General features: G+C 62.9%; 5 protein-coding genes across 5 annotated transcripts; 3 read left to right on the forward strand and 2 right to left on the reverse strand.

Moving 5' to 3' along the window:
• Positions 1–90: 90 nt before the first annotated feature.
• JCM10292_005816 (uncharacterized protein) lies at positions 91–2135 on the reverse strand (the record flags this gene model as incomplete). Its single annotated transcript, XM_076648422.1, has 6 exons — positions 91–224; positions 315–810; positions 873–926; positions 1023–1381; positions 1445–1685; positions 1770–2135. 6 exons carry the CDS (start codon positions 2133–2135, stop codon positions 91–93), a joined length of 1650 nt encoding a protein of 549 aa, XP_076506111.1.
• A 335-nt stretch (positions 2136–2470) lies between these two features.
• JCM10292_005817 (uncharacterized protein) lies at positions 2471–4409 on the reverse strand (the record flags this gene model as incomplete). Its single annotated transcript, XM_076648423.1, has 5 exons — positions 2471–2542; positions 2623–3273; positions 3339–3463; positions 3540–3661; positions 3730–4409. The coding sequence occupies 5 exons, from the start codon at positions 4407–4409 to the stop codon at positions 2471–2473; spliced, it is 1650 nt and encodes a 549-aa protein (XP_076506112.1).
• Positions 4410–5242: 833 nt separating this feature from the next.
• On the forward strand, positions 5243–6247 carry JCM10292_005818 (uncharacterized protein; the record flags this gene model as incomplete). The annotated part of the gene is made up of 6 exons (XM_076648424.1): positions 5243–5332; positions 5394–5463; positions 5527–5594; positions 5654–5753; positions 5832–5905; positions 6014–6247. The coding sequence occupies 6 exons, from the start codon at positions 5243–5245 to the stop codon at positions 6245–6247; spliced, it is 636 nt and encodes a 211-aa protein (XP_076506113.1).
• A 665-nt stretch (positions 6248–6912) lies between these two features.
• On the forward strand, positions 6913–9175 carry JCM10292_005819 (uncharacterized protein; the record flags this gene model as incomplete). The annotated part of the gene is made up of 12 exons (XM_076648425.1): positions 6913–6979; positions 7050–7123; positions 7182–7269; positions 7330–7400; positions 7458–7628; positions 8001–8063; positions 8116–8124; positions 8344–8434; positions 8490–8551; positions 8616–8703; positions 8762–8835; positions 8894–9175. The coding sequence occupies 12 exons, from the start codon at positions 6913–6915 to the stop codon at positions 9173–9175; spliced, it is 1140 nt and encodes a 379-aa protein (XP_076506114.1).
• Positions 9176–10017: 842 nt separating this feature from the next.
• On the forward strand, positions 10018–14056 carry RAD3 (TFIIH/NER complex ATP-dependent 5'-3' DNA helicase subunit RAD3; the record flags this gene model as incomplete). Its single annotated transcript, XM_076648426.1, has 20 exons — positions 10018–10122; positions 10220–10297; positions 10363–10469; positions 10576–10777; positions 10865–10981; positions 11070–11193; positions 11298–11394; positions 11478–11587; positions 11653–11750; positions 11807–11901; positions 11957–12075; positions 12129–12370; positions 12433–12618; positions 12682–12774; positions 12843–12962; positions 13024–13191; positions 13255–13275; positions 13333–13354; positions 13413–13543; positions 13607–14056. 20 exons carry the CDS (start codon positions 10018–10020, stop codon positions 14054–14056), a joined length of 2685 nt encoding a protein of 894 aa, XP_076506115.1.
• Between the last annotated feature and the right edge of the window lie 13 nt (positions 14057–14069).

Raw genomic sequence — 14069 nt, forward strand, 5'->3', positions numbered from 1 at the left:
CGCGGACGAGAAGGCCGGCGAGACTGAAGCGAGACGAGCAGACAGCCGCGGAAGCCGACCAGCGACAGACCTGGTCTCGTTACAGAAGCTCTATGCCCGGAGCCACAGCACCGCCGCACCGACAGCGACGAGGGAATCTACGACCCCGACGAGGACAAAGGGCGCGGGCGCCCAGCGGTCGAAGAGGAACCCGGCGAGCGAGCCGACGAGGAGGATGCCGAGCCCTGCGTGCGACGTCGAGGATCTCTGTCATGTCAGTAAGGTCCAGCGTGCGCAGGCCACCGGGCCGAACAAGCGAGAAGAAGAACACGCACCGCCGCTCAGCCCGAACGCGCCGCTCAGCGCCCCCGCGCACTCCCTCTCCGGCTCGCGGGCCTTGAGCACCCCCCTCCCCGTCGTCACCAGCGCGAGCGAGAGCACGATCCCGGCGGCTTGGGCGACGCCCATGCCTGCTATGGCGAGCCAGGTGAGAGGGGACGAGGTCGAGAGGGCGAGTGGGAGGAAGGGGAAGAGGAGGAAGGAGGGGGAGCCGAGGAGGAGCGAGAGGGCGAGGGAGAAAGCTTGTGGGTGCTGCGCTTGGGCTGCGAGTGTCGGTGTGTCGATCGCAGAGGCAGAGGTCGGCGACGGAGGAGAGGCCCGCGCCGACACGATGCCGATCAGGGGCGAGAGGAGCAGCGAGAGGAGCTGGATCGACCCGGTCAGGATCGAGGCGAGGATGTAGGCCCCTCGGCAAGAGTCGCGCGTCGGATTTGATGGACTTCCTAGGGCGAAGAGAGCGGCGGGCGAGCACAAGTCGTGCGAGGAAAAGTACTGCACCGGACGAGGCTGTCAATCGCTTCGACCGAGTAAATTGGGCGGGGCGCCTGGCTTACCCCCGTGACGAGTAGCGGAATGTACGCCGTCACCACGATTGACTGCGCGCGGCTCTGTGCGTGGGCGCGAAATGGCAACAGTGAGCCTCGCTACCCGCAACGGTGGAAGACGACGAGACGATAGCCGGCTTCTCCAGCGCAGCGACGCACCGCAAAGCTCGCTGCATACCCAAGCGCGACATCTCCGGACTGGCCCGCGAGCCTGAAGCCCTCGACGAGCCTCTTTGCGCCCTTCTGCAGCTTCGACTTTGCGCCTTCCGCGCGGATGGCGCTCTCGCCTTCCCCCGCCTCGACGCATGCGCCGTGTGCTCCAGAGTTGTCAGACGTTGCGCGACGAGTAGACGGCGGGAGCGCGACCGCGAGCAGCGCTGCTTCGACCAGCGCGAGCGCGGCGACAAGGTAGAACGTGACCCTGAGTGCGCGGGCCTGCACCGCATCGTCGGCCGGAGACTCGCCCGCTCGAGCAAGCAGAGGTGGAAGGAGTGTCGGCAGACGCAGAAAGCCGAATACTGCGTTGCAGGCGTGATTTAGCAGGACGGACAGAGAGGTGAGAAGAGACCCAGGAAACGCACCGGCGAGGAGGGCCCCGACTCCGCTTGCGAACCCGAGCACGCCCGCCATCCGCGCGCTCTCGTGGCGCCGGAGGACACTCGCGCTCGAATCGCTGCGCGCACGGGGCTGCGGACCGGCGGCGGTGAGGAGGGGTGCCCGTTCGTCGTCCTCTGGTGAAGTATCGACGGCGGGCAAAGCGGGGATCGCCGAGAGGGACGAAAATATTGCGCTCAGGGTCGTCACGAGGGAGCTGCCCCCGATCTGCGTCCAGGGAAACACGGACGAGTTAGCCGAGGAGATGGATAGTGGGGGGTCGGGGTCGTCGGCGCAAGGCCGAGTACGCACGGCAAAGAGAACCCTGGCAGCTACGAGCTGCGCCTCTGTCCTCGCTTGCACGTACGCGACGAGCGCAGTAGCGACGACGGCATGGCCGGCGACTGCGACGGCCTTTACGCCGCGCTCGTCGGCGAGAGCGCCGGCGGGGAGGTAGAGCGCGAGGGCGGTGAGCTCGTCAGCGAGGAGGAGCGTGCCCGTCGCTCTGCCCTGCTCGTGCGCGGGGACGGCGACGAGCGCAGAGAGGACGAACGGGGACGCGGCGTTGACGAGGACGAGGTACGAGACGGACAGGAGCGCGTTCGAGAGCACCGCACAGAGCACAGCGACAGAGACTCCCGGAGACAGGCCCAGCCACGCACTCAGCCGCGACGACATGGCCGCGACGAGGACGAGGACGAAAGAGTCCGGACATGTGGGGCCCAATGAACTCGACTCTCTCTGTCTCGCAGGCTAGGGACAGGGCGATTGCGAGCGCGTGCCATTCCAGCAGCATCGCGAGAGCGAGAGAGGGGTATCGAGGGAGACTTGCGAGCGAGGGAGGGCGAGAGAACGACGAGAGGAGGTACACACACGCGCGGAAGGGTGGGAAAGTCGGATGACGAGTAGAGACAGGCGAAATGCGAGCGAGGACATGCAAAGACAGGGCGTGATAGACACATGCAAGAGAGATCGGCGGTGCAGGCGATAGAAAGAGCGAGGCGGGGACGGGATCAGGGGATGGTGCGCGCCCACGCTTCGACATCCGTATCGGCCGCCGCAGCCTGCCGCATCCAAGGATATTCCTGTGTGCAGACAGCCCATCAGCGACTGACCTTGCGAGAGGAATACCCGACAGATGGGAGGGAGAGGAGAGGCAACGCACGAGGAGCTCCTTGGGCGTCGGCCTCGCCACCTCGCTCGGCAGCGGGCCCTTCTTCCTCACGTTCCACCCGACAGGCTCCTTCCTCAGCGCCGCCTCGACAAACTCGTCGGTCTCGCGCGAGAAGCGCCCCGGCGGGAGGCGCGGCGCGGGCTCGTTGACAATGTACTGCAAAAGCTCGAGGATCGACATCTGGTGCCCCGACCCGGCGAGCGACACGCCCGTCTTTTTCGCCTTGGGCTTCGCGGGCGGCGCGGGCGTCGGCGCCGAGCTCTTGCGCGAGCGCGGCGGCGGGGGCGGGGCGGGGCGCATCGAGGTGCGTTTCCGCTCGGCCTGGGCGATGCTCGCGCGCTGCTCGGCCGCGCTCTTGGCCGGGCTCAGCGTGTCCTCGCCTGCCTCGACGTCGGCGTCGGCGTCGGGGCGCGACCCGCCAAGCTCGCGCAGGACGTCGTCCGCTTCGCCCATGACGTCGGCGAGACTGAGCCGCGCGACCGCTGCGCCGTCGTCTTCGGGACCAGACGAGAGCGCGTCGTCGTCGTCGTCGTCGTCGGTCGAGGAGAAGGGGAAGCGCCCGATGGCGAGCTCGATGAGCGTGATGCCGAGCGACCACACGTCGCTCTTGACCGTGTAAGGGTCGCCCGAGATGCGCTCGGGCTGGCGACGCGCGAGGACTGCGGTTCAGTGACCTGCGCAGACTGGCGAGAAGAGAGGGGACGCACACTCATGTAGGTGCTTGTGCCAACAAAGGTGTCGGCGACGCTGTTGATGAGCTCGCCCGAGACGCCAAAGTCGCAAATCTTGATCTGCCCCGCCGAGTTGAGGAGAATGTTACTTGGCTTGACGTCTGTGTGGGCGCGCAACTCGTCAGTGCGCGGTTACAGTGCGCGGTCACAGGGCAACGTGTAACGGGAAAGGCGGACCGCGGTGCATGATCTTGTGCACTTCGTAGAGGTAGGTGAGGCCAGAGACGACGGCGAGTGCGATCTTGGCGAGAATGGATTCGGGGATCGGGCCGACCTTCTTGTAGATGTTGTCGAGTGAGCTGCGGCAGGGTGGAAGAGAGGGTGAGTGGGAATTGACCGAGAATTCTGCGAGCACGGCTCAACACACCCTTTGTCCATGAACTCCATGCACATGCAGATGTGAGGGTCCTGGAGGTAGGCGCCATAGAACGAGACAATGAAGGGCGAGCTGCAGTCGTGCATGATCTGGAGCTCGCGGAGGATCTGCTTGCGCGTCGACTCGCTCGTCGCAATGTGGACGACCTTTTTCGCCATGATGGCCTTGGTGGGGACGTGGAGGGCGCGGCTGACGGTCCCGCCGTTGCCGCACCCGAGCTCCTCGAGGACGTCGAGGTCCTCGTTGCGGAGATCGAGCTTGAACTCTACGCCGAGCTCGAGGGTGGCGAGCTGCTCGCTGAGGCGGTTGTGGTAGATGCTCCTGCGCGAGCCTGCGCTGCTGCTCGAGAGGGACGGGGTCGTCGGGAGGAGCGGGCTCGTGCCGTGGGTGGTCTGGGTGGAGGCGGACGTGCCGCTGTCGAGCGAGGCGATGCTCGCGCGGTTGCTGCGCGTGCTCCTGCTTGACCCTGCGACCTGCACCGGCTGGGCGTGGCCTCCTGCTCCTGCGGCGGAGAGGTCGAGCGGGCTCGTGCCTGCGAGGGTGCCGGGCTTTGCGGCGTCGGGCGAGAGCGCGAGGTTCTTGGTGTTGCGGTTCTTGGTGCGCCGTGCGAGCAGGCCTCCTCCTGGGGGCGCCAGGCCCAGCGCAGGGGGCGGGCCGTGCCCCGTCGACATGGGCAAGAGTGCGGGCTGGTGGGGAAGCGACAGGCGCGACGCGGGCGGGTGCGGGTAGCGCGGGCGGCTAGGCTAGTAGTAGCGAGGAAATACACTCCAATTACGCGCGGGTATGAGCGAAAGCGGCGACGGAGAATGCGGACAAGCGACGACAACGACGACGGCGACGACGACGACGACGAAGCTTTGGTCACTCGCCTCGAGGGTGCTCTCGCTGGAATGGACTGACGAGGTGCTCAATGCTCGTACCTGCTCTGCTGGGCCCATCGCGCTACCTTCTCGCTGGCTCCACCGTCGGGCCGCCGACCTGTCCGCGGCGTTTGTCTCGTTACCGTAGCTCGTGCGAGGCGCACGCGGGCGCGGCCTGCATGCCAGGAGAGGACTCAGAAGTCGTTGACCGCTGTTCAGGAGTCGCCGGACTTTCCGCCCTCACACCGTCCGTGATGCTCAGGTTTCCGCTTCTGCTTCTCGACGCTCTTTCCGCTCCAGCTTCTCTCGAAGCTGTTGAGCCACCCGTCTTGCGCTGCCATGAGCGGTCCTGGCGAGCTCCCCTTCCCTTACGAGTACAATCACGAGCACAAGGGCCCGCGCGTGCCCGGCACTGCACCCAGGGAACGTGCTGATGCCTCATTGCGGGTCTTCCCGCCACGGAAGAGGAACTCGAGGGCCAAAGTGCGTGCTCGACCTGAATGGACGCGTTTGAGCACGTCTGACGCGCATTTCTCTCGCCGCAGTCACCGAGCGTTCGCTGCTGCCGTCGATTCACGCTGCTCGCGAATGCTGATCTTGTCCCCTTCTGCTTTGACACGGTAGTAAAGCACCTGATCAGCAAGATGCGCGGGTTCAATTTCGTCCATCAATTTCAGCGCAAGATCGAGGACCTGCGGGCGGCGCAAAAAGCGGACTTGTCCACTGCGCGTGCTGTGCGTTGTTTCCAACCTAGCCTTCGCACATCTCAGCTCGCTGATCCTGTGCGCGCTGCAGGTGGAGGGCGTCCTCCGCCTCGATGTACTGAAAGCGGCGCCGCAGAACCTGGTCCGAGCTAGGAATGAAGGTGCGCCATCCTCCCTTCCACACAGCTTTGAAGAGGGATTGACTGGCGGCGCTGCACCCGCAGGAAAAACGCTTCTCGATCGTGACGTGCAGTACAGGCGCCGCGAGCTCGCCGAAGCCTGGCAGCGCATCGTGCGTCTCCCGTGCTCCTCGACTCACTCGCTCGCCAACGCTCACGATCGGCTGTGCAGGACAAACGCATCGACGGGGTTGTCCGAGACTTGCGCCTTGTCAGGCCGCAGCTGCACGGGACCTTCGATCCGAAGACCGTGTTCACGAGGCTGTGGGGCCGTACGTGTCTTTCGCACCAACACCAGTGCTGGCCATTGGGCGTCATAAACTGACCTGCCTGCCCGACGTGCCACGCAGTTGTCCACTGGTTCTTTGTACAGCCGTACGACTTGGCCTGCCAAGCAGACCTTGCTACCCGATGGTTCGAATGGGTGCGTGCGCCCTCCTACTACTGCACCTCTTGCTTTTCTCCATTGCAAGTCATCACGCTCCGCGCGGCTGCTGACAGATATGCCGTGATCTGCATCTGCTCGCTACAGCAAAGTCTCTTTGCTCCTCACATCCAAAACCAGAAACCCGAGACTCTCGCCGAAATCTGGGGCGTCTTGCCCAGCGCTCTCGAAGCCTATGTCACCACTCTGCCCGAGACCCGAAGAAGGATGCAGAACGCCCTCGACGCCGCGCGCAAGGCGAAAGAGGCGGTGCAGCAGAGCCTCGCGAGGGGCGCGATGGGTTACCGCGCCGCGCTGCGGTACCGCGGGATTGGATACTGAACGCGCCAGCGACACTGCAGCATTGCCTGGCTTCTCACGACACTTTGCGCTACTCCTCACTGTTCTCGAGGGGACCGACCGCTGTGTTGAGAGGCTACACCGCCGAAGCGAGGAGCGTCCGGCTCTGATGGACTTTTCGCGTGGTCTCCTGGAGTGCGTTTGCTTCCCCACGACCGGACTGTTGCATGGCTTTCCCTTCTGCTTGTGTGTTGTCATCCCAGCGCCCTGCTCCCTTGCGTTGCTCTCGCTGCCCTAGCGTTTCAACATGGCGCACTCCGGTCGCCGCAAATCCTTGGCGGAAACCGTCCGCCGTGTCTGCACGGCTCAGCCTTCCGGGCTAGAGGCTGTCCAAGAGAATTGTGAGCTCGTTGCGCCTATTGCTCGACCGTCGAGGCGCTGACTTGTCAACGAAACAGACTCCGAGGGTAAGTCGTTCAGCGGACTTCCTGTTGATCTCGGTCCGAATCCTGGACGCGGCTCGCTTGGCTCACTGTCTCTTGTCGCACAGCTATCGCGCTTCAAGAGCGCGTTGAGCATGAACCGGACCTTGCGCGCGCCCTGGAGAAGCATCTCTCGCAAATGGATGCAGTACGCTCGATCGCGTCTTCACAGGCTGTGACTGGCTTTTGACCTGATGCTGTCTGCTACAGCTTGCACTGGGCACGATGCAGGGCATGTATTCTAGTACGCACACGGGGCAGACGGGAGCCATCGACAACATGTGGCGTCTTGGTGCGTTGAAGGCCAGACTTTGTCCCATCCGCTCTTCCCTCTCCCGAGACTGATCCCGACTCCACCGCAGCTGTGGCACTGCGCCAGCGCGGTGTGAGGAGCCGACCAGGCTATGTGCAACCAAGCAGGGTCATCGAAATCATCGTAGACTTTTGACGCACTTGCGACCAACTCGGACTTACTGACCAGCCCGCAACCGCAGGATGCACACCGTGACGAACTTCTTCAATCTTACCTCAAGGTATCGCCGTCCAGCACCCTCTCAGACCTCATGGAGAAATTTCGAGCTCGTGCGTATCTGGCGGATCTCTCGCCGCAACCACTGTGGACTAACATGTCGGCGCATCAAGTCGCCCTTGCCCTTCATGTGCCGCATTACGAGCATCGCCGGCCGGAGATCGCCCGCGCTTTGCTTGGCATCGTGAGTTTCGCCGCCCCATCGTTCAGCGCTTTCACATGCCGAACTTGTACCTTGCAGATGGACGTTATTGAGCAGCGTGCTCATGCGCATATCGAGCATCTCGACGATCCCAACTCGCTGGCGTGGCATGAGCGCCTGTTCAAGAGCCCCGAGAACCGGCACCACGAAGCCGAAGCCATCCAGCGCGTCATGGACGGCTTTCCAGCAACTCGCAAGGACTTGGAGAAAGTTCTTGCTGAATTGAGCACGAGGGCGGAGCAGAGCCTGGCGGGGGGCGGAATGGGCTACCGTGCGGCGCTGAGGTACCGTGGGATCGGCTACTGAGGATGAGGCGCTTCCGCGCGACACTGGCCGTAGCATTGAGGCCTTAGCGAGCCTTCCTGACAACAACTTGAGCCTCTGCATAGCCTACACGAGGCGGGTGGGTAACTACTTGTGCCTCTTGTGCGCAGAAAGATCCGCGGATTGTCCGCGTGTCTCCTTTCCGTGTTGCTCTGTTTCGGTCATGTTGCTCTTTCTTCCTTGTCACACGTCTCCATGTTGCCCCTGAAGAGTCAACAGGGTACGAGCCAGCGCGGTGCTAATACCCTTGCCGAGCAGGTCAACGCGGTCTGCCGTGGCGGCCTTCCGCACGACCCAGCAAAGCTCGAGGAGCTGAGTACGGTGTCTTTGTTCAGCTTGGCAGATTCCTTGCTCAAACGTTCTTCCTTCACAGAGCAACGCGGTGCGCAGCTGCGAAAAAGTCTGAGCCGACCACGGTTCCGCGCTAATGCCTTCAGCCTGTTTTGCTCGCAGTTGTGGCACTCTTGGGGCAGACGCGCTCCATGCCTGGGTGGCATGGCCGTCTCAAGACTGTCCAAGGGCAAATCAATAAGGTAGACCTCCATTGCGCTTCTTCCTGACTCGCCGCGGGCGGGACTAACGTATGTGGCCTCGTGCGCAGGCTCTGGAGCATGCATCCGAGATCTACGAGGTTGAGCAGCAGTATGTAAAGAGCTCAGGCTTCACAGAGCTTGAGCAGGTGCGCAAGAGAGGTAGGCTCCCGTGTGAACCGCGACCAGAACACGGCGTTAACGCGACGGCGGGCAGCACAGCACCTCGTCGACAATGGCCACGGCAAGAAGCGCCTCGAGCCAATCCTTGAAGCCATTGTACGTTCTTGTTGTGGCGCGAAACCCGGATACGGTACGGCTAATTAATGGGCGCTCTGCGCAGGAACGCTGTTTCGAGAAAGAAGCCGACGAGCTTCTCAAGGGTCCGTTTCCCGACACTGAGGAGTCCATGATTGCTCTCAAGAACCGACGTAAGTACGCTCACGCACGAGCGCCAACAGTGAGTGACTGATATGCCAAACTCCGCAGTGGACGTCTTTTATCCTGCTCATCCCATGGATGGGCGGTGGGACCATGCAGTCACCCGCAGGTCATTCGAGCTTGTGAGTGACACAAGTCCAGCACGGCGGGAGAGCTGCTGACTGAGCTTTTCCCAAGCAGCTCAACCACCTGCTGCCCAAACTCGAAGCCGTGGTTGCGCATGCGGAGGCTCAAGCGACCCAGCTTCGCCGCCAGCGGCCCGTCCAGGCAAACAAGATCCAGCAGATCGACACATATGCACGGAATGGCAGGGCTTTGCTGGAGCAGACAAAGGGTGCGCGCGAGCAGCTCAAGCGGGCGCTCGACGCGCAGGCTGAAGGCGGCGAGCATGCCCTGCGCAGCCTCGCGCACCCGCACTTGGGCTACCGCGCGGCTCTGAGGTATCATGGAGCCGGGTACTGAGGTCATCGTCGGTGCTCGTGCGGAATCAGCGTTGTGAGATCGCTCGCATGCGGTGGACGAGACCAGCGAGCGAAGCTGCGGAGAAAGCGCGAGTCGAGCAAAAAGGGCGCGTGAGTACAGTGCTCTAGCCCCAAGTGAGCCGCAGTCGCTGCTGCAGCCTGTCGCGCTGGAAGTGAGGTGAATGTCAAGAAGGCGAGAGCCAAGGTCAACGCCTCGCTCGGCCCACCACGCTCGTGCCGCCTCGCCCGATCCAAGCCGACCGCCAGACAGCGCGAGTGAGCTCAAGAGAACCGCCTCGAGCTGCACTGCTCGCTCCACGCGTCGTCGTCGCTGCGTCATCGCCTTCATCAGTCGCCGGGCGTCAACTCCGAGTAACTCGACAGCAACTGCGCAGGGGAGCTCGAGACTGCGCCAGTGGACTCTGAAAAGGTACGACTACCTCTGAGCGAGGCCCTACCGCTCTACGTGCCGTTTGAGCGCAGGATGCAGTCATCGCTGTTCGGCTCGACGAGGTGGGGCGCGGCGGACACCGCGACAGAGTGCCGTGCAGACATCGTGTGACGGTCGAGGCGCTTCTGAGCTCGCTACTGAGCTGGCCGTGCCAGCAGCGTGAGCCGCGGCCGGACTTCCCTCCCCCCCCGCCAGCTGCCAGTGAGACTCCACCGAGTGGCTCCGACGAAGGACGGCTCTGCGCCGCTCGTTCGGGTGCTCGTAGCAGTCTCGCAGCTCCATTCACGCGGTGCTGACTTAGTGCGTTCTCTACAGGCCAATTCCACCTTCGGCTCCTTCCCTCCCTTCCTCTGTCCTCCACCCACCCTGCGCCATAGCGCTGCCCGCCCGCCATGAAGTTCATGCTGGACGACATGGAATTCGTCTTCCCGTACGACAAGATGTACCCGGAGCAGTACAACTATGTCTGCGACCTCAAGCGCAGTCTTGATGCGCACGTAAGTTGCCCTCGTCGTACTCGAACGGGCGCTTCAGCCCGGCCGCCGTTCATACGTGCACTTTAGAGTGTCATTTCTTGACCTTCGATTCCTCCAGGGCCACTGTGTGCTTGAGATGCCTTCGGGAACGGGCAAGACGGTGTCGCTTCTCTCGCTCATTATCGCCTACCAATACGTGCGTATAATCTCCTTCGAGTCGGTTTTCTGAGTGTACGCGGCTCATCATGTGTCCCTGTGCAGCACGAGCGCAAGATGGGCCGGCCCGAACGCAAGCTCATCTACTGCTCGCGAACGGTGCCGGAGATCGAGAAGGCGCTCGCGGAGCTCAAGCGCTTGATGCAGTATCGGTGCGTCGATCTGCTAGCACCGTCTAGAACTAGCGCAATGTGCTGGTCTGGGCTTGCTGGACGCAAGCTACGACCCTCGCTGACCGCTCATATTCGACGCTCGCAGCAAGGAAGTGTACGGCATCGACGATGGCGACTTCCTCGGCATCGGCCTCTCGTCGCGCAAGAACCTCTGCTTGCACCCCTCGGTCCGCCGCGAGAAGAAGGGCAAGGCCGTCGATGCGCGCTGCCGCGACATGACGAGCTCGGTCGCCAAGCAGCGCTGGGAGCAGGACCCGACGAGCGTCGAGCTGTGCTCGTTCCACGAGGTGCGTGCGGCAGTTCCTGCTGCTGTTCTGCTCGGGCACCCGGCGCAGCACCCAAGCAAGGGCTAAACCAGCGGCCCCGCTCCGCAGAACCTCGGCGAGCTCGACCCGGATCACCTCATCCCGTACGGCGTACACACGATCGAGGACATGAAGGCGTACGGTCAGGAGCACGGCATCTGCCCGTACTTTGCGATCCGGCGAATGGTGCGTGATGCCTTGCCGGCCTCGAGTCTGGCACGCAGCTCCAGCTCGAAGTGAGGAGCATCAAAACCGATACCTTCTATGCTCGCAGTTCATCCACGCCAGCGTCGTCATCTATTCGTTCCACTACCTCCTCGACCCCAAGGTGGCCGAGCAGGTCTCGAAGCAGATGAGCAAGGACTCGATCGTCGTCTTCGACGAGGCGCACAACATCGGTGCGCCCTCTGCTCCTCGCTGCTTGCTGCTTTCCGCTTCTTACGGCGGAGGGTACCTGCTCGGTGGCCCAGAGCAGCGCACTGAAGCGCTCATCTGTCTGCAGACAACGTCTGCATCGAGTCGCTCTCGATCGACTTGACACGGCCAATGCTCGACAGCGCCGCACGAAGCGTCGAAAAGCTGAGCGAGACCATCGAAGAGTGCGTTGCACAGTCTACGCGTTCGCTGGGTTTGGCTGTCCCGCTTATCCGTGCCAAGCTGAACGCCTTCTTGCGGTTCGCAGGATGAAAGCGAAGGATGCGTCGGTGCTGGAAGACGAGTACCGCAAGCTCGTCGAGGGGCTGCAGGCGGGCGAGGACAACGTCGAGGACGAAGACTTCATGGCGAATCCAGGTGCGTCCGCTCGCTCCCGTCCACGCCTCCGCCACACCTGACCATCTTTCCGCTGGTACTCGCAGTACTACCGCAGGACCTGCTGCAAGAAGCGGTGCCCGGCAACATCCGACGAGCCGAGCACTTCACCGCCTTCCTCGCCCGTTTCGTCGAGTATCTCAAGGTGCCTTTCGCTGTCTTGCGTACACGACCCTGTAGCTCATTCGTCGATCTTCACAGACCCGCATGCGCGTCCTGCACGTCGTCGCCGAGACGCCCCTGTCATTCCTGCAGCACCTCCGCGACATCACTTTCATCGAGCGCAAGCCGCTCAAGTACGTCTCGTGCAGCTCGCATCCGTTCGATCTCGGCTGACGAGTGATGTCACAGGTTCTGCGCGGAACGCTTGTCGTCACTCGTCCGCACGCTCCAGCTCACGCGGATAGATGAATACTCGGCGCTGCAGAAGGTCGCCGCGTTCGCTACGCTGGTCGCGACGTACCACGAAGGTGCTTTTCACTCGCCTCTCAGAACGCAATACCTACTGACGGCACCGATGCAGGCTTCCGTCTCCTGCTCGAGCCGTTCGAGACCGACAACGCGACCGTGCCGAACCCGGTCTTCCACCTCGTCTGCCTTGACGCCTCACTCGCCATCGCACCCGTCTTTGAGCGTTTCTCGTCCGTCGTCATCACTTCGGGCACGCTCTCGCCACTCGACATGTACCCGAAGATGCTCCGCTTCGACGCGACGGTCCTCGAGAGTTATGTCATGACGCTCACGCGCGACTGTTTCCTCCCGCTCGTGCGCCCTTCTTCCTTCCGCATCTCTGCGGCGATCCTGTTTGCTGACGATCGCTAGAGCAGGTCGTCACCCGCGGCTCGGACCAGGTCGAGATCTCGTCGCGGTTCGAGGTGCGCAACGACCCGGCTGTCGTCCGCAACTTTGGCACGCTGCTCGTCGAGTACTGCAAGGCCGTCCCCGACGGTGTCGTCGCCTTCTTCCCTTCGTACCTCTACATGGAGAGCATCGTCAGCGCGTGGAACGAAATGGTGCGTGTAGCATCGACTCCGCGCAATCGCCTCGCCCAGCTGACACCAGGAACTCGCACGCAGGGCATTCTCAACGAGGTCCTCAAGTACAAGCTCATCTTCATTGAGACCCCCGATGCGGTCGAGACGAGCGCGGCTTTGGAGAACTACCGTCGCGTACGCCTGGCATGCCCCCGACTACATCCGACTGGCTGACCAAAACGTTTCTCCCGTCTGTTTCACAGGCTTGCGGCAACGGTCGAGGCGCAGTCCTCCTTTCCGTCGCGCGAGGCAAGGTGTCCGAGGGCATCGATTTCGACCATGAGTACGGCCGCGCCGTAATCATGTTCGGCATTCCCTACCAGGTGAGTCGTCCGTCCCGTCTATACGAGTGCAACAGAGCTGATATCTCGACTTCGCACCCAGTACACCGAATCGCGCATACTCAAGGCCCGCCTCGAGTTCCTTCGCGACACGTATCGCATCCGCGAGAACGACTTCTTGACGTTCGATGCCATGCGCCACGCCGCCCAGTGCGTCGGGCGCGTCTTGCGCGGTAAGACGGACTACGGGCTCATGATCTTCGCCGACAAGGTGCGTCTGGCCTTCATGGTCCTTCGCGGCTGATGCAGTGCGCTGACCTTGCATCTCTCGTAGCGCTTTGCCAAGGTCGACAAGGTAGGTCAGTGTGGGCTGACTCCACGCTCGTGCTTGCTGACGCTGCTGGCTCTACAGCGCAACAAGCTGCCGAAGTGGAGTAAGTCCTCGCAGCGTGCTCGAACGGTGGAATCTGCCTCTGACGATTCAATCCATAGTCGGCCAGTACATCAAGGAGAGCGATACGAACCTCGCGACAGATGTCGCCATTGCTCACAGCAAGCGCTTTCTGCGGATGATGGCGCAACCGTTCGAGCAGTCGACCAAGTCCTTGTGGGGTATCGAGGAGGTACTCAGGCTCTTCAGTTCCTTCCTGCCTGTCTCGCCCGCTGACAATAACCGACGTACGCAGATCATGGACAAGCAGCGCGGTCTCGACCCCGACCGCAGCGCCGACCTCAACGAGGACGACATCGCGGCGCTCCAAGCGGAAGCCGACGCCGCGGCAGCTCACGACGCTGCGGCGGCTCACGACGCCATGTCAGACGACGAAGCCGCGCTCCTCGCTACCGAGCAAGAGGGTGAGGAGGACGTCGCCATGCAGCAATACGACCCGGAAGACGACCCGTACCAGGAGATCGACGATGCCGCGCTGGCCTCAATGGCGCTCCCCGATCTCCCGCAGCCGCTGCTCGGCTTCCAGGGTCTACCGCCTCCGCCGCCAGGCATGCAGCTGCCGATGCAGATGGATGAGGGGCTCCCGATTCCGCCGCCGCAGTTCAACTTCGGGGAAAACGAGTTACCCATCCCGCCGAAGCAGTACGGTGAGGACGAGCTGCCGCAGCCGCCTCCCTTCCTGTAGATTCCGCTCTACC

Source organism: Rhodotorula paludigena (genome assembly GCF_050403205.1).
Source record: "Rhodotorula paludigena JCM10292 DNA, Rt_paludigena_JCM10292v1_ctg15, whole genome shotgun sequence".
NCBI classification, from domain to species: Eukaryota; Fungi; Basidiomycota; class Microbotryomycetes; order Sporidiobolales; family Sporidiobolaceae; genus Rhodotorula; species Rhodotorula paludigena.